The following is a 27,682-nucleotide window of genomic DNA, read 5'->3' on the forward strand; positions in this document are numbered from 1 at the left end:
TGAAGAACCGCTCTGACTGGACGCCTCAGGGCTTCTACCATGTCCTGAGACTCAGCAGTCCAAGCTCGGAGAGGCAGGAAAGGGTCATATATCAATCAGTGACTTGTTCTGTATTGTTCTGCATTTCTATATTTATATGTATATTCTCAGCTTTACTCTCAAGTCACGGACTTGGAAAAAAAATTCAATACGAGTACATGACCCCCATCAGACCAGATATGTGTCACAAATGAGGATATTGTTTGTGTGAAAAGATATCAAACTAAAGTTAAATAGTGTTGTTTTTCCAGTCACGGTTTCCACTTTGGCTACACATATTGCTTTTTTTTTATTCAAAAGAACTAAATGAACACAGAGTTTAACAGCCATACGCTAAAAGGCAATCAAAGTTGCAGTAAAACAAAACAAACATCACAACTAAAACAAAATACATCTTACAGCTGGTGATGGTTTTGCAGTTTCTTTAGGCCCTTCTTTACAAAAATGCATTGTAAGGCAATGAAACCAGGCAAAGGCCAGTCAGGCAAATGACTGCAACTTAATAGTTACACAGTATTATGGTTTTAAGCATATGCACTTGTTACAACAGTGGTATTATGGTAGTATTGTACAATACTCTTTTGTATAAGATTTGCTTACGGGAGGCTGCAACAACAAATGGAGGGAGCAGAAAGGTTACACATTTCCTCTGCAGCTATAATGCCATATAATTACACTCTGCGTCATGCAGTTAAGTGTTACACAAACAATAACATCAACAGAGAACAATTACAAAGCCAATGTAAACTTTAGAGAAGGAACGTACTCTTTCTGCAGATTTGATTAAGAGCCAAAAATAAGCAACACAGCAAAACCAAAAAAAGCTAATACAATATGAAAGCCAGTTCATTGACACCAAAGAAAACAGAGGAACCCACATGGTCATATAAGCACAGCTTACAAAGATAATAAAAAAGTACACAATGTATACAAGTAAAATGTTGAAAACAATAAAGAAATGGCTTGTACCTTGATGAAAAAAAAGATAGAAACATTTTGTTAATGTAATATTCTTCATCTCAAAAAACATGCCAAAAGCAGATTATCATCACTTCCTATGCCACTAATTGTTCATGTAGTTCAAGTTGTAAAAGCTGCTATAAATTAGCTTTTTTTCCCTACCTGAAAACTTCATTGTTAGTATTCCACAACAATACTTTCATGGATGTGAAATTATGGGGTCTGCACTTGAAGTAAACAGTGGCAAAATCCTTTGGCAGACATGACTTTGGTTTTACACACAAGATAAAGTACCGTCTCTGTTTTTGCCAAAAGAAAGAACATTCAAACATCCTCCTAAATTTAGCATAAATCTGCTGGCATTATTTCATTCTTTGAAAGCTATTTTTGTCACAAAATTTATCGTACTGACATCTATTCAAAATAAGAGTTTGACAGTGACCTGATTTCCTGAGGGATCAAAGAATCTTGTTACCAAATGTTGAACAAACAGAAACTAAAGGACGTTACATTGTTTTAGTTCTCTTTTTTTAGCTTAGTGGTTCAAATACAGCAAAAGGACATTCTCTTTAATCTTAGCAAAACCCTTTCATATGAATCAACAAATGACATCTGACAGAGCTGGCCAAGTGATGCTGATTAAACTTCAAGTGGGAAAAAAGCTTAATAAGGCTGAATTTAATAATGAAGAATTAAAATGTTCTTATTTGCATTTGTGAACTCTGAGAGATTGGTGATCAAAGTTATTTATTTTTTTGTTGTGTTTTTAATAAAGATGGTTATAGAAATATTCAGATTCATTAGACTAATTTAAAATGTAAAATATTATACCTAGAGTAGACATTCATCTGCTAAGAAACTCCTTAAGGCTGGAATGATCTTGAAAAGCTTTGGTATAGAGCTATACTGCTGCATGTTGCTCTAAGCAAGTTAGAATAGAAAAATGTTAGCTTCTAGTCATCAGAGCACCAATTACTCACTGTCACTCTCTGTGCATTACATGCTAATAGCTATTTTTCTGGCCCTTGTTCTTTTAAATTCCAGCTGTACAACTCATAAAGCAATGAAAAGTTTTGAACATGTCAAGACTTTTCTCAGTAAATGTATCTGTGATGGGGCTATTGACATGAAATTCATATCAACTCAGCAACAACCTAAGCATTATATGTATAAACAAACAAACTACTAAGACTTACAAAGAAATAAATCTAAAAATAAAAGTGTGTGTAATAAAAACTTCAAATATAAGAACATAAAAGCCGCACAAAGGCATAGAAAACCAAGAAAGTCTGTAATCCTGCCCTCATCGGTGCCAGTTAACATTGGTTGGCTTAGTCCTAGTTAATGGCCTTTAAAAGGGCTTCTTCTTATCAAGGTATCATAGAAGAAGCATGTCATAATTAGAAGAAGCTCTCTCAGGACCTTCAGATCCTAATTCTGAGAGAATTAGTCACATACATGATTCTTATTTTTTTAATGTCTCAGTTAGAGCCATTGGGATCATCATTCAAAATCAGAAAAACATGTCACCATAAACCAGCCGTTGCAAGATTTCTGATAGAGGAGTCAAAAGAATAATCAGCAAAGTTCTCTAAGAGCCAATAATTAGTTGCAGAAAGCTTCAGAAAGACCTGAAACTAGCAGGTACATTCCTTTTTATGAAGTAATGCACTCATCCCGTCTGGCCTCAATGCACACTCACTTTGCAAAACGTCATTGCAAAGGAAAAAGCATATTGATGCTTGTTTCCCGCAGAACATTTGGACAAGCCAATCAAATATTGGGAGAGTGTAGTCTGGAAAATGAGACCAAAAGGAATTATTGTAATGTTATTGCACACTCCACGTCTGGAGCACTAATGGCACCCAAAGCACCATGCAAACAATGAGCCCCGATGTAGCACTGCACCACAAAGCTTTCTGTTTGGGAGTGATGGCATCATGGTGTAGGGCTCTACCACAGCATTGGTACTGGTAAATTCCACATAGTCAATGAAAGAGTGAATAGAAAAATGTACCAGAACAATATTGATAAGAATCTGAAGATGAAACAGGGCTGATTGTTTTAACAAGACAATGATCTTAAACACACAGTCAATCAAACTGTTTCCAAGACAGTAAGTAAAATTGCTGGAATGACCTGGTCAGTCGCCTGATATGAATCCGTTTCAAAATTTACCCCCTACTGAAAACAGTTTGTGTGGATGCACGGGTCAAAGTTAAATTTGAGCAATGCACGTGACTACTTTTTCCATACAGGAGACATCTTGAGATACTCTTGAAGACGTTTCAGTAAGCACATTTAAAACCTATTCCCTGTGTCATTCTACTTCATTACACTTGATGCATCGGCTGATTTGTGTGGATCACATTAGTTGTTACAGACAACGCATTTCATATCAAAAGCCTTATTAGAAGTGAATCTACAAAAAAAAAAAAATGTTGATGTAATCAATACTCATTTTACATGCAGTAGATAAATATAAATGTGGGCTCAGGACCCAGCAGCTGAGATGAATGAACTTTCAGATAATGTCCCTGTTTACTGTGTTGTGTTCAGCTCTAGACAAGGTTGTGTTGCGACTTGAATACATACACTTGATATTTAACAATGGTGCCACGGTTATTATAAAACACCCTCCTGGTGTAATTCTATTGTGCCTTTTATTTCAAAGAGGTTGTTACTTCTGAATGTTCCTGGAGGCACTGCCCTCAAGCTGTTCATTGATTAAAACGCTATGTTGCTGCTAGCTTCAAACAAACAGTTCAGTCTTGTGGAAAATAATTGGCAACTGCTCAGAATTTTTCCAAACACTTACTTCACTACCTGTGGTGGCATAATGGCTGTTTTTTGCTGGGGTGTTTTACTTTCAGGTGTATCAAGGGTACCACCTTTGCCTTTCTTCCTAGGTGGCTTTTTTATGGGAGTCTTCTTTGGTGTAGGGTCCAGCAGGTCCCCCGTCCTGGAGCCGTTCAAGTCCTGCTTCTCCGGGCTCTTGGCTTCGGGGGTGCCAAAGTTGTTGGTGATGGGTGCCACCATTTTCTGAAGGTTGCTTGTGGTAGGCAGCAGAGGCTTGGTGGAGCCCTGCTGACTTAGTCCACTGGAGTTGGTTCTCTTGGCTTTCTGTGGAGGTGTGGGCTTCTCCTGGTTATTTTTTGGTAGGGAGAGACCATTGGTCTTTGTCAGTCCAGTCCCCTCATTCCTGTTGATGCTCTGAGTTTTCTCCTTGAGTTGTGCAGCCAGTAAGGTGGCCGCTTCAGAATTTATGTGAGGGTGGATGACCTTCGGGCTCTTTGGTGGCTCTTTAGGACTCTGCTTTGGATTTTCAACAATCTTCTTCTCAGGCGATGAGCTACGGAAACTGCTTATCATTTTTAGGGCATTTTGGACAACACCGTTGATGTGCTCCATGTGACTTGGACTGCTGTGCTCATCTCCAGACTTTTTACCTTGTAGCAGTTTGTGTTTGCTAGTTGATCCATTTGCATTAGTATCATTTCCATCCTGTTTCTTCTGGTGGCTCCGACTCTTTTCTTTTGTTTTGTGACGCTCTTCATTCTTTGATGAGCCATCACTAGAGCTCCTCTTTTTCTCCTTTGACACAGCAAGTGCCCTATTCCCCCCTTGTTGCTCCGGTTGTTGAGACCCTGTTGCATTTCCATGAATCCATGACACTTTGGGTTTAGTAGATGGATCTGGTGGCCGTGGTTTGGGCTTGCCAGGTGAAGGGGGAGGTTTCCCATTGCCCTTGGCTTCTGATGTAAGGTTACCATCACCATCTTTGCCACTGCAATCATCCTCCTTTGACTGCTTGGAGAGGCGGGCAATGCAGGCGTATTGGGCAGCAGACTCAGACCCACTATTTGAAATCTCACTGTCAGAACACTTGAGTATAGATTGCTCGTTGGTCTCCACTTTGGTGACACTCGTGTCTTTTAGTGAAGTGTACTCCCCTGCATCCTCCTTGTATGTGTCATCCTCTGAGTTTTCATCCACAGGATTGGGGCTCTGCTTCCCTTTGCTGTCACTCATGGATTCTGTTGATTGTTGGCAGAGGATTAGTAAAGGATATAGTAAGTTCAACTTACTTTTAGATTTAAGAAACACAACCTCAGGTGGTAAACTATGTACACTAGGCCATAGCAATTAAGAAGGCCAAACAATAAAATAAACCCAAAAAAAAACTATATGAGTGAGTTAGTTTTAGAGGATGTATCAAAATCAACTGGCACAAGATCTGATAATCATAAAACGTTATGGTATTTCTCTGTCATTTCTATCTTGCTCAACACTTTACATTTGTTTTGATAGCAAAGGATCATTTAAGTAATCACATCTAAGCAATTGTTATCAGCCTTATATACAGTGCATGTTACAAGAATGGCACACTGCCCTCTGCTTTTTTGATGCAAAACAGAAGTGGTTGTTTGGTGCCATGTACAACTCCAGAACAACCCCATGAAAATCTCTATACTACATGTTTCTTATATAGTTGGTATTTTTAGGGTTTCCCACAAATCTGTTGGAATCTTTTTTTTTTCTTTTCTTTGTGAATCCAATATGTCTTGTTTCGTGAGCTGAAGACAAACTGAAGTAAAAAAAAAACAAAACAGTGGTTTATATAATCTAAATAAAGACATCCCTGACAAACGGTGAAAGGTTGAAAACATTTATAAATGCATCTTTGACATAGTATTTATCTCATTATTGTGGCATTTGGTAAATAGAACTGTGTTTGGTAATTCTAACAGATATGAAACAACATGTTTTTATCCAGATTAATCTTAAGACTGTGAGAAAAAAGATGTATGTAAACACGCAATTCTGTTCTTCTAATCTCGCATCACAGCATGGGAGAAAGTCTGGGCTTCCTCCCATTGACTTGAATTCCGCTGGTAAAAATTTAACTGGGCCAATCAGTAAACAGAAGGAGAAGTTGTGAACAATGACATCAATTTTCTGTGCTGTTTTAGAATTGTAGTCTGCCTGCAGTTTTAAGAATGGCAGCAGAGGAAGTCGTTCAGTCTGTGTTGAACCCACTTCCAAATATTGAATTAATATTAACATCAATAAAGTTTATTCTATTCTATTCTACTCTATCATTAGCCATCTCATTCTGCTCTGCACTTCCCTCTTTGCACTGGGGGGTGGTTGTTTACACAGCAGGCAATTTCCGAGATGCATCATTTTTATGACTGATTTGTATTATAATGTAAACTTTGAGTTGGACTGATATCTTGATTGATGGTGGTTTCAAATTGTGGTTTTAATTTTCTGAGAACTAATATCTGTCATAGATAAGAAAATCCCTTCAAACCACGACTGAGTTTCAACCTCTGAAAATAGAAACTAATAAAACTGGTGTTTTCCATCAAACTTTAACTCATATGTGCCATATGCTGACTAAACCATTCCATTTCCTGTTTATACTTAACTTGCTCTCCAGAGAAAACCTGGATCTAGATGGCCTATGATTAGAAGCAAACTATCTTCATAATGAGAAATACAGAAGTGTGTGAGTCACTTGTGACACATGGGAGTTGGCCTCTTTAGGATGTGTTTAGCTCTGTGTTTGCGTGTATAGACCTCCTATGCCAAAGAGAATCTGTAAATTTGACATGGTCATTCCAGATAACCAACTGTTTATTTGCTTATGTGATGACCAACCTTCATGTGGAACACAATAAACAGGCCCTTCATCTCCACTCTCAAAGGAAGAGAAGGACTCCTGGGAGGACCATGAGGAATGGGAGGGCTGCTCGGCCACTGAGGGCGGCTCAATGAAGCTGCAGTTAAAGGTGTTCTCTGGGTCGTGGTGTGCTACTGAGAAGAGAAAACAAATGCAGAAGCCAAAAGGTCATTTCAAGAGCCTTGTTCTCCGTTACAAGAGTAACAGTCTGTCCCCACTCAGTGTCAAAGAAGTAAGAGGAAGATAGGTTTTAGTTAGCTCTGTGGAAAAGATGAACTTTTTAAGAGCAAATTCATTAATCTAGCAGTTTACCACATTTTCATATTTGACAGTTAAAGGTTAACCAAAAGATTTATGAATTCTACTCAAAACGTCATTATAGGGATTTGAAAAGACATTCAGGACTATATCATTCTGAATCACTTTTAGCCTTAGCATTAATTAGTTTTTCTTTGTTGTTGTTTTGTCAAGACAGGTGCCAAAAATACTGATACATGAATTTCATTTCAATAGGTTAGGATATTGTAAAGATGTCTTAAATAGTCTGTGAAAAATCATTTAGGCAGCTGAATCCCATGCAAAATGATGCTAGCATAGTCCTGAGCAACATCAAGAAGATTCATCACATCGCACCAGAATCCCTGCAGAAGCTCTGCTTTGTAAAGGAATGCATTTTAAAGTCCTGTTATTGGACTAAGGCACCAAATGATGTTGGGATTATGCGAGTTTCAGTGTTGCACATGAGTCTGAGGTGACGACTCAGGCCAGCTGAGTCCTGTTCACACGTTAGTATCAGGGCCAAAACCAAAGAAACGGACACATCTTTTATTATTCTCCTCAAATCTACAACAAACTCCTTGAAAAGTGGAGATTTGCAAAAAAAAAAAAAAAAAAGGATGAAAACATTACATTTCATGTAATAAAGGTTGAACATTGTTTTTCTCTGGTATTTTCAAATGTCTTGGAATTTTTTTGTTTGAAATTTGCATTTTAAAGTTTATCTCCTTGAACTTTATGATGGACTTTTACTATTATTACTTTAATGTTCTTCTTGAAGTGGTCTTTACATGTGGTCATTCATTTCACAGGTTGTTGTGCTTTACTATTCATTATGTACATGAATAGTGATTAAAATTTTTAAATCAGGCTCTGGCTAACTTTACTTGAGGGTTTTAAAAACTAATGTTATTTAATTTCTATTGTCCATTCCCTATTAAAGAATTTAAACTAACACTTGATGTTACTGCAAGTCGTGTTCTAGAGCTGCACTTTAAGATTGTTCTCTTTGAAACTATTCTCCTCTTTGTTTAAAAGCAATGTAAGTCTTCTTCCAATGAATCTTTTTCTCAGTCTCAATGTAGGTCAAATCCTGTTTCCCTCTCCATGCCTCCCAGCCCCCATCAGTCACCACAGCGTTCTGCTGACCCTTCATTCTCAGGACAGCTGTGGTTTCTAACGCATACTTGGAGTCAGTCTTCCCATCTGGTGTGAACAGTTCAGCACAGACCAAAGCTGCTTTCCCCGTTAACTTAACATGAGCAACCACATCAGATGCTCCAGTTTACATACCCGATGACACATGGGTCCATCCATTTGTTTAAGCTTAAGATAAACTGACTGCGGACAGATTTACAAAACTTTACAACAAGTTTGTTGAGGGCTGAATTTTTGCACTTGAAGCATTTTTTTTCCAACTCTAGTGGACTTTATTTGATGGTGTTCGGACAGGAAAGCAGGTTGTGAGAGAAGGGGAGGACAACAGAGCTGCATCGAGGACAAGGCGTCTGAATATGGGTCACTCCTGCACTTCAAGTGTTTTAATTAGAAAAAAAATAATGAACACAGTGAGACTACAAATCATTTTAGAACTGCTGAGATCTTTTGCCCCTCAGTTATGATAATTTACATACTTGTTTAACAAAAGTTCACACAACTTTAATATATCATTTTGTTTCCTCATCACTGATTAACATATTTTCTAAATGTTAGAAAAGTTTATGCAAAGACACCAAGATCAATTTAATGAATCTTAAAATGAGGATTGAAACATGGGTGGAAGAAGACCTCATTAACTAGTTGGTACAGATTCAAGACTTTTTAAAATAAATTCTGCACTGCTCTTGCCAAATTATGTGTTTTCCAAATGCCTTTCATTTGTAAACTTCTTCTAGTTGGAACATTTAAATCTCATCAACAGTAAGAGATAATAAAGTTGAACTCTCAAAATCACTTTTCTCTCCATATCTTTTTTCGACCAAAACGTGTTTTAAACCTCTGAATTGAATCTCAGAAGTGCATCTATACTTTTTTCTATGTTCACAAGAGAATAATTGGGGCATTTAATTTGCAACACACAACTTTTTTCTACCTTGGGGTAAAAATATCACAGGAAAGTTTCTCTAAACCACTAAATGTCGAAAGATCTTTGTTAAAATTTGAGAAAATTGTTACAAGAAAAAAGTTGCTTACAAGTTTAAAGCAAAGTTTAGTAACAAGCTGTTATAGATTCTGGAAGAAAAATAACCAGTTATATAATAAGGCTTTTTATGAACTTCATTATTAAGAATGCTGAATGAATAATAAAGAAGAAAAATATCGACGGAGACAGGGAGAGTATCCTGTTTCCATTGTAAGATCAGCAACAGGGAGTCAGACAGAGACAGTCACTGAGGAATGCAGAGCAGCTAACTTATGCAAAAACCTCAGCAATGCTAATAAGCAAACACAGGCATCATTAGATGTACGCAGTGCAGGGCAACAACTGCCTCTGAAAGCTGCTGACTTGAAACCGGAGGTTTAGTTGGGAACATTGCCTTGAAGATTCATCGCCACACTGATCCCTCCCTGCATGAAGGCCTGCACACAACAGCGCATTATTGACCTATCCCAGCTGCACAGCACCAACACCGCAGCTGCTCTGTGGGGCTGAGGTTGTCAGGAAACAAGAACGGTGGGATACAGAAAGAAAAGTGCTTGAAACTTGACAAAGTTCTGCGGTGATTATAATGCGACAGTAGTTACGGAAATAAACATGTTTGAGCCTTTAATGTGTAGTTTCAGGTTTTCAAAAATGCAGTTTAAAACAAAATACACTTAATGAGATGCAATACGTCTTTAGGAAGAAAACCTTGGATCACACCATTTTAAACTATTCGGCTTTACAGGGTGAGAATACTCCCGTCCACACACACACACACACACACACGCACGTAATTACATAGGCAACAGTCGCACTCTGACCTCTGCATTTACAAGTCCATCTTTCTCTGAGCAAATTAAGATGAAACAACAGATGGTGAAGCTCTTTGAACCGATTTACAAGAAACAATTTGGAACCAGAAGATGCAAGGAATGCCAGACAGACAGAGAAAGCGCAGGGTGTGGAGTAAATACGCTCAGAGTGGAATGCTAACCTTCAAGCAAACGGCCTCGGTTTGTCAAACAGATTTCTCTGAAGCTGGCAATGCAAGGAGCAAATCTTTTCTGTTTCCTATTGCTTGACCCCGTTATTCCTTTTTTAATTTTGCCTTGGCACATTTATTGACACTGACCCCAGTGTGGATAAATCACAGCTCTGACACACACTAAAGTAAGTTTGACCACTTCCTGTTTCCAGCCCCAATGGGCCCCTTCTGGAATGCATGTGTTCAGGACCGTCTAGCTCCTGACAGAGTTACTTTCTAAATGTTGCCAGATCACACTTCAGTGGGCAGCTCGACAGAAAGCAGAGGAGAGCAAAACATGGAACAGAACACGCCAAGAAAAAGGAGAAACATTGAATATTCTCAACAAGTAATACTTGATATGAAAGTTTTTGTTTTAGGATTTACAAGTGGCTGATTATACTATAAACCTGACATTTCTGACTGTTGCCATTAAAATATTTTATTTTAATGACTCCTTCATTCTCCTTCCATATTATGAAGGAGAATGTGATCCTTCGTAATATGGAAGATCACTTTCTCCATGTGATCCTGCACAATATGGAAGATCACTTTCTCCATGTGATCCTGCACAATATAGTATATTCATGCTGGTGAAAACTGTGTCTCTGCACTGAGATGGAATTCACATCGCAAGCAGAATTTAAATAAAGAAAAAAACATGCAGTAAAACAGCGAAGACACAAGCTTGGCAGTGATGTGAAGCTATTTTGCCAAAGCAACATAAAATTACACTGATAGGTCTGTTGCTGTTTCTGGTTCCCCCTTCCTCCACCCCATCACACTATTGCACATTAGTTGTACATTTTATTGGTGTACAAACACGCATGAGAGCATCACAGCTTAAATGTTTTTTTTTTTTACTGCACACAGGCACCACTTTTTACTTAAGTGGTACAGAAATGTCAAGGGAATTACTTAATAATAACATTAATCCTATGCAGACCCTCTGTATGAGTGAATGAAGATTCATCCACCAGGGCATACTCATTGTCCACAGTGGCTCCAACTGAAAGCAGGCCAACCAACTTTCTGAATAATTTAGATAACAAAAATTTGACTTGGAGGCCCTCATGGACTTTGTGGACTGACAATCACTGTTTCATTTTCAGATGGTCTGGTAATGCATAAAAAATATGAGACAATGACATCACACCAAAAGGACTTTACTGTGTTGCCCACTGCCAATCATTTAGCTGAAAAAAAGACTAATACACCTGACTTAACTTTATAGCAAAGATACATTTGGCATATAGACATTTTTGTGATTGCAAGGAAACACTGGGAGTCATAGTGCAGAAGTGGAGGGGGTAGCATCATTCTTTTTAAGTTTAAATAGTTTTAAAGCTACAGTGGACATGCTAAAAATGTCATAAGACAAATCATAAAACGTCCGTGATGAATGGTCAAGCATGTTTGTCGCAAAAGTAAAAGTTTACCCCTCTAAAATATTAAAATGCTGAAGCTTACACATGTTTGAAAAACTGAACAATTAAGACAACAGCCTGCGCAAGCAAGATTTGGTTTAAGTTTTTGATCAGAATAGGCTTTTCATTTTGAATTAGGCAATAGGACAAACCATAAATATGACAAATTGTTTTCAGAAGGGGGTTGAAAGATACCTCCTTTGACTACAATGAAAAAGACTGCGCTCACAGACACATCTGTCACACACACACCACGAGACCTCCACATGGAACTGCAATGTCTAACCAAACAGTGTGGCCTTTGATAGAGCGTCACACACCAGCAGACGGGCCCCTGAACAACTACGTGCCATTATTAAACAATACAACCTCCTGCTCAGCGTAAGGAAAAGAGCATATTTTTTGGGTGGGGGGGGGCGAATAAAAAGGGGCAAAGAAAATGAGAAGAAAAAAACTTACATGATTAGGGTCGTAATAATCTGAACACATGGCATTTGAGAGTGCCAAGAATAATAAGGGTCTCTAAAACCAGTGCATTCCTTCTAAATGAAACCCCACATTCGCCTGCCAGCCACCATACACTTTTCAACTCTATTCATCATCTATGGAGCAGATGAAGGTAGCACTCAAGGAAAAGTCTCACACTGACAGTCATTTATGGATGTCCTTCTCTGTGTTTTAGTAAACATTTGTAAAGTCAGGCCTATCTGTTTTAGGAATAACATTTCTCCACTAATAAGTTGAATACCATAACATACGGTTTTTGGCAGGGATGTGAGGAGAAAAAAAAGCTTTTGAGGCTTACCGACTACTTTGGGCAGTTTCTGTCGCCTCAACGGAATACGGGGAAGTTTAGTGCTGATTCGGCTGAATCGTCCGCACAAAATCCGCTTGGCTTTTTTGCTGTTGGTAGAATTGTCTCAGTTAGCATTGAAAAGGGATGATGCCATGGAAATCTAAATTAATCATTGAAAACAGGCATTTTAAACCTGGCCTTTTGCCTCCTTGGAGGGCTCATGGACCAGCTTTTATCCATATGGCAATTTCAAATAAGAACACCCTTTATTATTATCATACCCCTTTATTTTTGTAACAACTGCGAGATAGATTATAAAAGATAATTTTTTTTATTTTTTATCAGAATTTAAAATCTATCACTCACTTGTGGTCGTCCTTGTCTTGACAGAGGCAGCAGCAGCACAGTAGAGAAAGTAGGGCAATCAGTAAAAAGGAGACCAAGGATCCAGCTGCGATCACACCCATCCGCTGGTTGGGCTCTGAAAGATAAAATGCTCTAAGTAAAGGGCGTGCCACACGTGTGCAGGAAATGCCAGTTTCAAAAAAACGACAGTCAAATTCAGTCCATTTTTATGACTTACTGTAAAACTACATTCAACCTGAGCATGGGAACTAAGTCCAAGCACTTGTACGTGTAGGATTTGTATTAATGTGATGCCTTGGTGTTGCATAATTCCTCCCCAAAGACATGTAACCGCTTACCCCTTCATTGTAGATTTCCCGCAGCAACCTTCCTCCCCTCATCTTAAACGCTCATCGTTAAATGATTTATTAGCACCCCTCCCTCTCTCAAATAGGATACACCCCAAGTATAATAAGAACTGTATTTCACAAGCATGGACAGTGCATTGCACTTGCAAGGACAAATGAGAATTAGATGAGGAAAAGTTTATTCAGTTAGGAGTTAACTGACTATCATAAATAATACTGAAGTGTGGGTGTGGCAGTTTGTAATTGCTGATTTTGAAAGAGGAGTTGTGCAAGAATGACAAGGTCTTATAATATCACTGACCAACCTGTCAACATCCATCTTCTCCTGTGGCCAAAAATCGCTGCGATCGTTGTGTGCTCTAACCCAATATGCTACATGCCTGTCTGAAAAAAACTGTCTTTCCAAGTCAACACCTTTTGCTTTCCTTTGTCTCAATTTCAGTTTCTCTATTTCTTTCTGTTTTTCCATCCCTGTTTCTTTCAGTTTTTCTTCCTTCTCTCCCTTGTCTCTACTCTAGCTGTGAAGAACAGAGCCAACAAACGGAGCCATAAAAAGGACATCAACTTCAGTCTGGGAATGCAATCAAGGACCCTGAATCTCACTTCAGACCTGAATGGATGCATTTGTTACTATGAAATGTGTACGCAATAGACGGTTAATGCACTGAACTTCTGTCATTCTCGGCACACTCTGTTGGCCTGGTGTCTAAAGAATACACTAATCAGCTGCTCTGATATGAACACTTAGTCTTGGGATGAATCCATTTCTGCCTTCAGAGTTACCCGAGTTCTTTGTGGTGTACATTCAAAATTTCTCTGAAATTTGGATCCATATTGACACCTTGGCATGATTAATTAGCTGCACCTCATGATGTCCAATTCTACTAAATTCAAAACGTGTTGTACTAAATTGAGATCTGGTGATTGAGGAGACTATTAAAGTACAATGAGCTTGCTACCATGTTTAATAAGCCAGTCTGAGATGAGTTGTGCTTTATGACTTGGTGAAACATCACTCCAGAAGTAGCTATCAGAAGATGGGTACACTTTAGTGTGCCCACATTTACTTCTCCCAGTGCAAAGTGAATTGCTATGACAGTTTGCTAAAAACTAGATGTCATGATGTGAGGTGGTGAGGGAGGACGCAGGCAGACCCAGGTTAAAGTGATGATGATGATGATAATTTAATCACGATAATCCACGGAACAGGACAACAGGGAGCAAGACGTAACACGACGGCACAGGGAAACTGGCTGGTACACGATGAGGATCCGACAAGAGACAAAGACAACAGGTGGGACTAAATACACTGAGAGTAATCAAAGAAATGAGACACAGCTGGGATCAGTCACTTTGACATCTCACAATTCTTGGTTTGTGTCATGATGTGAGAGAACTTTCTAGTGTAACTGTGTGGTTCAGTTGAAGTAAATGCAACAGAGATTGAACTGCTGACATGTGTAAAGCATCATAGATTCTTCCAAAATATTTTTTTTTTTTACAAACTGCAGTTAAAATGTGAACCTTGATAAACCAGTCGAGCTGCCTTGAGTTGCACAGAAGAGAAAGAAAAGCCGTATGCAGCTCGCAAGTCGCTCATTAGTCACTCCTGCCCTAATTAATGAGTTCGTATGTTTTAGATATGGTAAAGTTGTCTTTAGCATATTTACAAACATTAGGGTTGTAATAATATGAACATGTGGCATTTGAAAGCATCAAATGCCACGTGGCACTCTCTGCCGTGTGATTGACTTATATTTATGTTAAGAAGCATACATATTTCTAACATACTTCTAATATGATCATTTTTCCTCAGTTTTTTGATATGGGGATTTCTTTCAAAAGCACAATGATACCAGTGCCAAAACCAGCACATGCGTTTAATCTCAACAGTACTGCCATAAAAATGGATGTTCTTAGCATAGCAAAAGCAGTGGTATAATAAAAGTTCTCCCAAAAATATTTGTCGAGTGCATTTTCTCTGACATCGTTTACCCTTTCTTTTACTTCAGTAAGTCCTTAAGCTTACATTTGTAGTTTATGAAGAACAGACTTTATAACATAAACACATCTCCATTATTATTGTGGTTTTAAGTATCTCTTAAATTGACTCCAGATGGATAGACCACTAGAGATTAAAAAAAATCTCCCTGTTTTGTTAATAAAAATCCTATTTGGATGTGGATAGGAGGTGTAACTGCAACAGAAAATGTTACCGTTGTCTAAACATTAAATTAAAATACTTTTTTTATCCAAATCTAAGGGTGGCAAAAAAAAATAAAAAATAAAAACAAAAAAATTAACCAGGCCATTCCTGATTAAAGCAATACACTAATAAAAAAAGGATGCAGTTAAAAAATAATTTCTTACGGAGATGACAGGCACCAGACACAGGGTCACAGTTCTTGTCATTGCAGGAGCAGGTTTGGTTGCAGTTGACTCCATACTGGCCAGGCTGGCAGGTCTTATTGCAACTTGAATGAGGAGAAGAAACGACAGCAATGCATAAAATGTGTAAAATTGAACAAGATAGAAAAAAAAAGGCCAAGGAGGACCCTCAAACACTAAAAAAGAGTCTATAAATGTAAACTAAACTCTTCTGCTCCCAAGAAATACAACTGTGCTGCGAAAGTAAAATGAAAACGATCCAATTTTTTCACTATAAAGCTGCAGAGGACATAAACATGCTTTCTTTTTACACCATGCACTGCCTTATAACTTACTAGATGCCATAAAAGCCTGGGTCACAAAGGCACTCTCCGGTGACAACATGACAGATGCCATTAAAACACTGGCTGCAGTTGTTCTCACAGTTCTCGCCGTATGTGCCGTTGGGGCAGCGTACCTCACACCTATCACATATAAGAAGAATGACACCATTACTGTTAGTTTAAATTCTACTGTTCAGATGGCCCAAATAGTAGAGCTATAAGATTAAAAATAGGTAAAGAAAAGGTTTGGTGCTACCTGTCGCCAATCCAGCCAGGATTACAGTGAGAACATTTGCCATGAATGGGGTCACAATGGTGACCGTCCTTACAAGTGGGACACACTTCCTGACAGTCTTCCCCAAAGAAGCCCTTGGAGCAGAGCTGATCACACCGTGTCCCGTTCCAGCCTCTGTCACAGGTGATGCACCGGCCCTCGGTCACCTTACAGGGCTGCTGACCCTTGCAGTGTCCACACCTGACAGCGTTCAAGAAAACAGATGCAGAATTATGGTAGCAAAATCTCATTCTCATTTCCATATTGAATGTTCAAAACAGTACTGGGCTGTAGAGATGCACAAAGAATTTGGAGATTTTTTTTTTTTTTAGTTTGACACTAGTTTGGGATTCTAAAAATGTAATTCAATTAAATTGAGTTTATTTATACAGAACAAAACAAGAATTCAGTTTATACTAATAAATTCATAATCAGCTCTGCTGGGTACTGGCCATTTTGCATCCAATCAATTTGAACTTTTTAAGTTTTGATTATTTCATTATTTAGATTCAGCTGTAAGAGCTTTGAAAAGTTTCAATTGGAATTTGGCCACTAATCTCTAACAGGTGTCTAATACATTTGATTGACATAAGGAGCAGTGATATTATTTCTTTTGAAAATTGTCTGTTAAGATACATTTGCACTTTATGAAGAACAGACAAAGTAGAATGTTTTTTTTTTGTAGTATTTGTTTTTAATTATTGGATAATGTGAAAACCCGAATAAGCATTTTTCCATTATTGTTTCTCACCATGGATTGTTACAAACCACATTTTACACTAAAATCACAAAAACACACAACAATATGGATTCGAAATACAACATCTGTAAACTGATTCTTGTGTTTTAAAATGATCCATTTTCTGTCTGATAGGCATTCTTCCCCCACCTGTTTCTGCAGTTTTGGCCATAAAATCCAGCAGGACATGGTTCCCTGCAAAACTTCCCACGGTATCCTGGAATGCAGGTGCATGAGCCGTCAGCCTTGTTGCACTTGCCTTGGATGCACTGGCACACTCGATCGCATCGAGGACCCCACATCCTGTCCTTGCACTGGCAGCGTGTCGTGTACTGCTCGCACGGCGAGCCGTTGCAGTTGCACTGATTTGCACAGTTCCTCCCCGTCCAGCCAGGATGGCACAGACATCGCCCCGTATTCACGTCGCAGACAGAATTTATGCTGCAGTAGCACATGTTGTGGCAGTGTGGACCCCACCACCCAGTGTGACAGGTACATTTTCCTGTGTCTTGGTCACAGTTGCCCTTTTGGCACTGACAAGCATTCTCGCAGTTGGGTCCCCAACGGTTGTGGTTGCAAGTGCACTTGCCGGTCAAATCGTCACACTGGCCATTAGGGTAACAGTTGCATCTTCCCTTGCAGTCAGGACCCCAGAACTGGGCAGGACACTCTGTTGAAGCAAAGTGCAATCAGGGAATGTGAAAACTGTTAGTGCATTAGGATGTTCAGTAATGCAAGTTAAATCTTTGTAGTTTCACACTGAAAAGAGAAATCCTAACATACAGATGTTTGCAAATGTATGTTACATTATTATGATAAACATAAATCTTTCACACACATATATATATATATATATATATATATATATATATATATATATATAGAGAGAGAGAGAGAGAGAGAGAGAGAGAGAGAGAGAGAGAGAGAGAGAGAGAAAGAGAGAGAGAGAGAGAGAGAGAGAGAGAAAACCTGGAGTGAAAGTATATTATTTTTGTTGCCACTTATTGTCTTCCATTTACCAGGCCAGCAAGGATACACTGTACTGTATCTTCACTGAATTCTGGGTGTGTTGAGGCATTTCCTCCCAGATAATGGTCAGAATGGTAAATCAATAGCTTCACCTTTTTCCTCTCCTCTTTCTTTAACAATACAGAGCAGGCAACAGACACATTACTGCAGATAAGTTCCAAATCCATCCAATTAAGTGCAAGAACGCTGCTATGCTTGACAACAATGATCCACTGATGATTTTTACATAAGATTTAACTTACATTACTGAACATCCTATGTGACGGCAGACTGAAAATTAGCACATTTAATATTGATTACACTGTTGTATTATGAATAAGCATGCTTATATTAAATTGAACAAAGCAAAATTGCTGAAGTTTACTGAAATAACACTTTCATCTGGGTATTTCCCCTGAACCTTACCAGTGTTACCTGTGTGTTACTTTATACAGAAGAGAGCAGAAAAATGCTGCAGCATTCTGTGTAAAGCAATTATTTACTTCATAACCGGTACTAACATTAGAGGGGGTCAGTTATATATGTCTGCTTAAGTCTATGTACCACAATCAAACAAATTACAAATACCTGTTATACATGTTGTTATTAATATGACAAAACACTAAATTTTAAGAGGAGTAATTATTTCTTTTGTTTTAAATAGATACTGTTGTGCATCCTATTTTTTTTTTCTTTTGTAAAGAAGCTGAAAATGTGGTATTTTTATTAAAGGTTAAAATACTAGAAAAAGCTGTGCCTCCGGGCAGCTTCTTTCTCTGGCATTCTTCAATCAAACGGCAACACTGCAGTTATTCAAATGAATAGTAATTATTAATGATTTAATTTTCCTAAGCACCATCAATTTCAGAGTTTAATTTTGTGCTGTTCCTTTTTTTTTATTATATATTGCAATTTTCAATGCTTTGGGCTCAATATAAAAAATCTGCAAAGTGGCTTTTATTCCAAAAATTTGTTCATACAGTTTTTTTTTGTTTTTTTTTAGCATCCAAGCAGGACAGAAAATTCAGATATGAAAAAATAAGGCCTCACTTGTGTCACAGCTGGCTCCAAAGTATCCATGTCGGCAGCGACATTCATTTGGCCTGACACACACCTCATTTTCCTTGCAGGTGAAGTTGCCTTCACAGATGGCTGGAATGAAAAAGAATAGACCAGATTATTACAGTGGCTCACACAATGAGCCGTTTGACATGTTTTGATTAATGCAAGACCTATTCCAACGTACGTGTCAGGCATTCATCTCCTAGCTTCCCCCATCCACTGCAGCAAACCAATCTCGATGACCTGGAAAAAAAACAAACAAACTCAAAGCTATGAGACACCGAACGAGAGGGCAGAGATAGAGCACTGCACTGAAATGAAGTAAAACAAACACATATCAAAGAGGCAGCATCCACACCCAGCTCACGTCTCTTTGAACTCACAGTTCTTACGGTTTCCCACCTCTGCCAAAGTGTGCAAAAGATCAAATGTATAGCACATTTGTTGTATAATTACCCCAATATGGTTAATTATAGTCTGTATAAGATAAATACACTGCATCATCTATAGCATCTGAGTTAGTGCAGTTTATCATGTTATCTGACTCTTCCCTGTGGGGAAGGAGAATGAATATTCAAAGAAAACATTTTGCAGACAGTTTTAGTCTTGACAGGAAAGGACGGATGTGTCTCCTTTCCTCCCTTGCCTGTGACCTCTTTGGGCCCCTGCAACACGTCAGCTTCCTCTAACGCTTTGAAGATGGCGGCTCCTCAGAACGAAAGGAGCAAAGCTGTGCTTTATCCTGCCCAAACAGGCACGTGTCTAAATCTATCATCAATAGTACTTCTCATAAGAGTAAGATAAGACCAATTATTAATATTATTTGTGGATTTTTTCATTCATAGCACCAGGTTTGATTCTCTCCCACCTTCTTATATTTCAGCACTGCCTTTAAATCTTAATGGTATATATTCAACTCAGAGTCTGGAGCATTTCTCAGAGATTTGTGTCCATTCTGAGATGTTATTGTTGTGCAGTTGTAGCAGGTTACTGACTATATATCTGTGATGAGAATGTCACGTTCCACTATTTTCCAAATGTGTTTCATTGAATTTAAATCTGGTGGTTGTGGATCGGCTGGCTAAGGATGGCATTTAAACAATGCCAAGCTGCTACTAATGAGCATTGTGTGCCAAGAACATATCCCTGCTACCACTGCATTACCTCCACCAGCCAGACCCATTGAAACAAGACACATTGTTCATTTTGTTTATATGTAATTCTAACACTACCGTGTCAGAGTTGTAGCTGAAATTGAAACTCATCAAACTGGCATCACTTTTCACATTCATTCCCGCATACATTGGTTGAGCTATTGCTGCTTTGTTTAATCTCAAACCAGTCTACTTTTATCCCTGACAACAACAAAGCATGCTGAGTCTATTTTTTAAAGACAGGTGTGAAAATCACAGCAGTTTCTAAAACCCTGAGGCTGGTCTGTGTGGCACTACCAACCATGCCACTCTTAAAGTCACTTAAATCCCTATGTTTCGCTTTTGCTCAGTTTAAGCTTCAGCAAGTGGTTGTAGCCATGCCTAGAAGCATTGAGTTACTGTAATTTAATTGGCTTAAATAATGTTAATGTTAATCACAATAATGTTGTGATTATTGACATTATTTTTCAAATATTATATGTGAATCTTTACTATTCACTTGAAAGTTCTGCAAGCAACCTGAATGAATAACTACATGGCAGCTCTTCACTGGTTAATCTTGTGTTTGAAGAATTTTTGCATGTGTGTCTGTTTATTACCACAAAACTTATATATCATGGGCTTCCATAGGAGCTCTGTTTTTCTATTTCTAATTCAGAAACATATTGAGGCTGACGGCTTTTTGGTTCCCAAGCATTTCAGGCAACAGCTAGACTAGAAAGCATTGGGTGATGAAAGGCCACATCATGACCAAGTTAGGCTATTATTGTCATTCCAGTTAAATTCAGCTGCTGATTTTGCAAAGTGAGATCATGGTGGATATGCTTACAAGTGCACATAAGTTCTTCTCACTTCCTCCAATTCATATGATTCAGTGAGGAAAGCAAAATGACTGTTTCAGGCATACCCAGAAACAAGAAGTGCTCTTGCTCCATTCTTGTTTGGAGATTATTTTTATGCAAAAGCTGAAAAGCAAATATGCTGAGCTTTGATGAGTTGCAATCTTCAAGTATTTATTTCAATTACAATTGTGGTTCTTTTACAGTACCATGAATGATGCCAAATGTCATTTAGATAAGAATTTAAGAGATTTAAAGAATGTTGAGGCTAAAAAGAAATATGTTTGACATTTAGCATAGAAAACAGAGTGATGTTAGTCATGAGAACAATCAAGATTTTTTTTCCCTTGACTTAAATTTCAAGTATCATGACTAGCAACACACATAACTACCTCCTGAAATCATATTTCTTGTTAATCCAGTCACCCTTTGCCAAACTTGTTGGAACCCCAGGCCACAGGGGAGAAACCTTGAGCAGTTATTTTTTTTAAGAAATATTATGTAAACACAACTTTATGTTATGAAAGAGCAACTCCAGATTACTTCCATTCTGAAGGCTTTGGAAATTGCAGTGAGTGGTTTCATCCAGATAACATATTTTCAGTGTGGTTACAGTAAGCTATATTTACTGCACATTAAAAAAAAATCTATATATTCAAACTGTCGTGAAAAAAACAGGTCGTTTGAGACAGAATAAACACAAACTTAAATACACCAAATAGACACAACATGACATAAGATTTTTTGAGAAAAAAGAAATACTATCAAAAAATGTTTATCTATTTCTGACCAAACAACTTTTTTTTTTTTAGAATTCATCGACATCACTTCAACAAGTTTGGAAGTTGCAGTCAGTAATTGTGGACTTGGATGCCTTCCTTTCAGACAAGAAGCCAGATATGCAGAGGCTTTGCCAAAAAATCTTCGAGAAATTCAGATTTGCAGGCAGGCCGATCAGCATTCAACTTTTTTAGAGTTCCCTTGCTGTGTAAAAGGTAAAACTTGACTTTTATAACTAATTGGTTGTGTAAAAGGTTGCCACGAAGGCCAATAGAGCGCCACCTACAGATAAGAACACTCCAGATGTATGCACATCTGCACAACTGCCTTCCTCCTCCTGCGCCTGCTACAGTGAACAGAAACCGCGTTATGCACCTCAAAAAATAGGTCAACGTGGACAGCTTTAAAATAATGCTGATGATTGTAAATACCACAACATGCAGCTTTAAAAAGTTTCATGATTTTGCCACGGCGATAATCGATCAGAAAGTAAAACATTCGCAAAACTTTATATAAAACTTTGTCACCTGTACAATTTAAATTCGCATTTTCTTCCAAAAAATAAGACAGCTGACCCCCATTCATGAGTTTATGTGGCTGCTTTCATTTTTGTCTTAATTATTTAAAGCAGACTCGCAGAAGCAAAACTTCAACGTTCATGTTTATGTTTATATTTAACTAGTTTTCAGTACGTAAAGTGAAAACTAGTTAAATAAAACGCATACAAGCAGTTTTATCCACCCAGCATGGATTCTTACCCGGGTGCTTTGCACACATTCCTGCCTTTAACGTTGAGTTCTTGGCTGAAAACGGAGCAAAAGAAAAGACAAAGCAGCGCAGCGGCAGTAAAACAGTTCTTCACTTCCATTGTAAGAGCAGCAACATCCTAATGTAGACCCCACTCTTACTCCACATTTCCCCTTTCTCCAACTTTTTTTTTTCTAATGGCGACGTTTCACTCTTCCTTTTTTCACGTCTGTTTCTTTCATAATCCAGATGTGGTCACAGTCTATGCTTAATGAAAAACCCTTAAAATCCTCGGAAATTAGGTGTCCGAGCACCGAAGTCGCCGAGAAACTCCGCAATCCCCAGGATAGTTTCAATAAAACAGAACAAAAGCCCAAATTTTCAAGTCAGCTGGTTCTCTTGGTGCCACTTCGTTGCGTAGTTTATTCCATAATAGTTCTGCAAAATGCCAAAACGTAGTCTAACGGACTCCTGACTCATAAAACAAAAGACGTTCCCTGGATGAAGAAAAAGCCCCATCAACTTGTCTTGCAGGGCGTTTAGACTACTGTTAAACTTTAGAATAGTGAGAAAAAAAAGTCCAAAGGATGGCTTTGACTTCACCCTCCTGAGGAGAAGCACCTAATCCGTAACTTTCGTCCTTCTCTTGCGCTCTCAGGAGTGGCAGAAGGGAAATTCCTGATTTGTTACTCTATCTTTGGCTTTGTGCGCCATGCCTCCGCCACCGAAATTTACATAGGCCTTCATGCAACAGGGGCGCAACGTGGTCTGCTGCAATGGCCCGAGTTAAAACAAATACATAAATGTAAAATAAAATCCTTTTTAAAAGCTATGCAATATCAAATTACAATGACTGAATTAGAAGGAATTATTATTATTATTATTATTATTATTATTATTATTATTATTATTATTATTATACGTGTGTTATATTTCACATAGGACCATAGATGTAATCTTAGATTTGTCATAGTCCAAACAGACTAAAGTAATAACTTAAACATGCAGCATCTGACCTGCAAAACATTATAAAAAACTTTTCCACCAAATCATAATGCATGGAAAAAGTGTGCCTTTGTCAGGCCGCGGAAGACGCATTGGCATAACATGTGGTACAATAGCGCCCCCCTCAGGTCCAAAATGACGCCAACACATGGCATCTTCAGTAACCTCTGCTGTGAATGAATGTGTAGATACCAACACAGTTACAGTGTCATACAGGAAAGCACATTTCTATATTTTTGTCCCATTTCATCAACAAATTACAATAAATTTGATTAGGATTTTTATTTTACAGTGTGTCACTGTAAAGTAAATAGAAAATGGTAAACACCTTTCAGTTGCGCTTTATTTTAGAAAAGAAATCTGAAAAGTGTGTCATACATTTCTTTTAATTCCCTGGGTCACTGCTTTTGTGGCATTTACAACTGCAGTGCTTTTGTGTTGTCTCTTTTCACACCTAGAGACGATAAATTCCATCAGATGGAATGTAGTGTATTTGTAAACAATGTTTCTTGAAATTCTTAACTAGATTTAGGTCTGGACTTTGACTGAGCCTTTCTAAGACTTGATTATGCTTCAATCTAAATTGTTGCGTTGTAGCTCTGACCATAGGTTTAGGGTTGTTTGTCTTGCTGAAAGATGAACCTGCGGCCTAGTTTCAAGTCTTGAAAAGCCTGTCACAGCTTTACTTCCAGCTTCGTCTCTGCTGAACAAAAGCATATCCTGATTTTGCCGGAGTCACATTTTACAATGCAAAAAGTGTGTTCAGGATAATATTTAGTATAAGTGTTTCTTCACATATGGTGTTTCATATGAAGACAAAAAAAGTTTAGTTTTGGTCTCAACTACATTCTCCCATGTTTTCTGTATTCCCTACATGCCATCCTAAACTGTAAACAGCTTCTTTTTTTTTTACAGTGGTTTCTCTTTGCAACAGTTTAACTAATGATAGATTTCGGGAGTGCAGAACCAAAAGATGTTCTATCAAGCTGTGGATCTTTGCAGCTCCTCTTCTGTTACCACATCACTTGATTGTCTCCCTGATTGTTTCTGTGTCCACTCAGTTTAAGTGGACAGGAAGTTGTGTCAAACCCTTTTCGTGTTCAGATGGTAGACTGAAGACTGTGTGTTCAGAACTAGGGACATTGTTTTATAACCAAACTCTGCTTTCAACTTTTCCACAACCTTATCTGTGACCTCTCTGTTGTATTTTTTGGTCTTCATGATGCTGTTTGCTGAGTAACGTTCTGAAACAAACTTGAGTTCTTCATAGAATATCTGATACTGAGATTAAAATGCACACATGTGGACTCCAAGTACTAATTTTAGAGTAAAGATGTCTAAATACAAATGCATGGCAAACCTTTCTTAGTTTTATTTGTAAACCAAAAAAACAAAAACAAACACACACTTTGGAACGTTTGCTTATGACATAAAATCCTTGTTAACATCAAATTTTGTTGTGACAAAATGCATACTGAAAATCCAAAAGGTTTAAATACCTTCAATAATATTCAATAAAATAGAATATTATTGAAAAGTAGTTCATTTATTTCAGTAACTCAGTTCACTAAGTAAAACACATTATAATAGACTGAGGTTTTTAAGCCTTTAGTTCTTTTAATCATGACGATTCTCCAGTTGGCACTTAAGAAACCTGGTGATAGACATAAAAATGTTACATCAGGCCACTAAGCAACAACACTTTCATCCAGAAATGTAGACTTAAAACATATGTTGGTAACACTTTATTTGAAGGGGGTTGAATAAGACTGCCATGACACTTTCATAAACATGACATAACACCTGTCATGACCATGAATAAGCCTTCATGAATATTTATGACTGTTGTCATAAAGCGTCATTCGGTAAATTATGACACTTTTAATACAAAGTTGACATTATTCAAAATGTCTTTGTTATGACAACTTGACATTAACCAAGAAATCATCACTGTTTAAACTTTACCTTTAATAACATAAAGTTACCTACTTTTTAAAGTGCAATCAGTAATATTTTTATAACAAATTTATATCAGTAATGATTTCTTGGTTAATGTCAAGTTGTCATAACAAAGACATTTTGAATAATGTCAACTTTGTATTAAAAGTGTCATAATTTACCGAATGACGCTTTATGACAACAGTCATAAATATTCATGAAGGCTTATTCATGTTCATGACAGGTGTTATGTCATGTTTATGACAGTGTCATGACAGTCTTATTCACCCACCTTCAAATAAAGTGTTACCCATATGTTTAATCCCACAACCCACAAAACACTTACATATAATTCAATGGGTCCATGAAGATACTGGTCTCCTCATGACAGTTAAAAGATTTTAATACCTGCTTAAAGGTTTATATTTGGGCAAACGACTATTATCAGAACACATATATCAATTTATTCAATGTGGATAATTGTGCCCAAGTTGCACAACTTTCCTGCAACTTTTAGACGCACAATTTCACCAATATTCAGAGGATGCAGGCCAGAATCATTAAGGGATAATTAAACTTGCACGTGATCATCATATGACATGTGTTGAGTTACTTACTGACCCTTCTTATGCACAATGAGCGGGTCAGGATGTGGACTAATTACGAATGCATTTGTCATGTTTGTGGTTAGTAAAGGACCCAAACGCAGAGACTGATTGACAAAAAGAGCAGAGATATAACAATAAAGAACAAGAAGAACTTACAAAGTTTCCCAAAATGAGTAGGATGTGGAGCACTGGCAGTATAATGGAAGGAACTATTACTAAACAATAAAAATCAGCGATAACGATAATGAATGCAGAGAAAAGAACTGAATACACCAAGACGTTTCCAACATAAATAAACAAAATGATCGGAAAAACAAACCAAATAAAAAACAAAACCCATATCCACAATTATCAGAACGATATAAGGGCTTCTTTTATTTTTCACTTGTTATTTTTGAGATCAGACATTTTAAGATGCTGAAAAATATTTTGTCTTATAGCCCAATTAGGGGAATTATCAGCATCTAGTAAAAACAATTATTTAAATGCCACCAAGATTTCAGCTTAATGTGTTCAACATGAAAGTCTTCTGTAATTATACCCAGTACAAAATGTACTATAGTGGAATTATTTTGCTCTAAAGTAAAGTGGAGTGGAAGTATAGGTTTGAACCAAAAGGACATGCTCAAGTGAAATTACGACCTCAACATTCTGACAAATCAATGCAAATGAGCCAATGTGTTTCATTGCTCTCTGCCATTATTTGAAACATATGCAAAAGGTATGCTATCACTATTTTCACAAAAGTTCCACAAAAAATAGCAAAAACACAAAAGGTTCTATAAAACAATATCACACAGATTTTGAATGATGCATTGTCAGTAATGCAGACGCTGTTCCTAGTCCACCGTAGTACCAAAAGCTAAGTTGAAAAGAAAAGCTCTCCACATTCCGGTGTGTTCACATTCCAGGCCAAACCTATGACAATAAGAGGTGGACCATCACTAAATGAATTCTGAATAAAAGCAGATGAAAGAGCTTCCTTCATAGAGCAGCCTGGCTCAGCCTTAGAGAGAGGCTGAGGAGTACATTGATCTGAGGAAAATTCAGAGTAGAGGTGCTGCTTCTCCACAATAAAGGGAATAAGCTGAGATAAGTTACATAGACATGGATACCTTCTGAGTTGTGCAGAAAACCCTGAGGTTGTTATTTTTCAGAGCTCATCCCAATGAAAGGAGAGTATAGTCCTAGAGCTTCCTGGAATTACTAAAATCTCTCTGGTTAATTCCTGGGATACCTCAGAATGAGCTGGACAGTCAAAGAGAATGGATGATAAAAGATTCAACCTGTGAAATGTGAAAGAAAAAATAAAATTTGAAACGCTTGAATTCAGATACAATTGCATTTTGCAGTGCTGTGAAACGGCTACTTAAGTAGAACATTTCAACAATATTAAATAAGTTTGAAGGTTGGGAGCTGGGAGCACTGGGAGAAGGCAGAAAATATGTTTTTTTTTCACAGATTTATATGTCTTACACTATGATGACACGATAAAGTGATCGATTTCACATAAACAAAAATATTTTATAAAAATCACATACTGTAGCTTTAAGGTGGTGGGAAAGCTATTCAGTTATTTTGCAGAACCAGTTAAAACTGCCTCTAGAACCACACCTGGTTATGTGATGAAAGTCTCTACAAGAGGAGTTCACTCATTGAATGCTCTTCTGAGAAGCTGGATCAGATGCATAGTTTTTGGGTGTGGGCATCGTCACGCCCTCTTTCCGCCAATCAGGTGATTCCTTTGACA

At 37.8% G+C, this 27,682-nt stretch overlaps 1 protein-coding gene across 1 annotated transcript; it reads right to left on the bottom strand.

Moving 5' to 3' along the window:
- Window positions 1–309: 309 nt before the first annotated feature.
- On the bottom strand, window positions 310–23,113 carry scarf2 (scavenger receptor class F, member 2). Its single transcript, XM_014985696.2, has 11 exons — window positions 22,393–23,113; window positions 19,046–19,104; window positions 18,850–18,951; window positions 16,942–17,461; window positions 16,035–16,253; window positions 15,791–15,919; window positions 15,438–15,541; window positions 12,721–12,835; window positions 12,364–12,461; window positions 6,667–6,822; window positions 310–5,036 (listed from the first exon to the last, which is right to left on the bottom strand). Exons 1-11 carry the CDS (start codon window positions 22,500–22,502, stop codon window positions 3,814–3,816), a joined length of 2,835 nt encoding a protein of 944 aa, XP_014841182.2. The 5' UTR covers window positions 22,503–23,113; the 3' UTR covers window positions 310–3,813.
- Window positions 23,114–27,682: the final 4,569 nt, after the last annotated feature.

Source organism: Poecilia mexicana, unplaced genomic scaffold, assembly GCF_051168715.1.
Source record: "Poecilia mexicana isolate PSO_F unplaced genomic scaffold, ASM5116871v1 scaffold_9, whole genome shotgun sequence".
In the NCBI taxonomy this organism is placed as follows: Eukaryota; Metazoa; Chordata; class Actinopteri; order Cyprinodontiformes; family Poeciliidae; genus Poecilia; species Poecilia mexicana.

What these genes read in the sequence shown, in the direction of transcription:
- scarf2 (XM_014985696.2), bottom strand. Translation starts at nt 22,502, where the DNA reads ATGGAAGTGAAGAACTGTTTTACTGCCGCTGCGCTGCTTTGTCTTTTC. An exon ending in AGGAGATGAATGCCTGACAC is followed by an intron (nt 18,952 to 19,045) that starts GTACGTTGGAAT and finishes TTTTCATTCCAG; the next exon opens with CCATCTGTGAAGGCAACTTC. An exon ending in CCAGGCTTTTATGGCATCTA is followed by an intron (nt 15,542 to 15,790) that starts GTAAGTTATAAG and finishes TCCTCATTCAAG; the next exon opens with TTGCAATAAGACCTGCCAGC.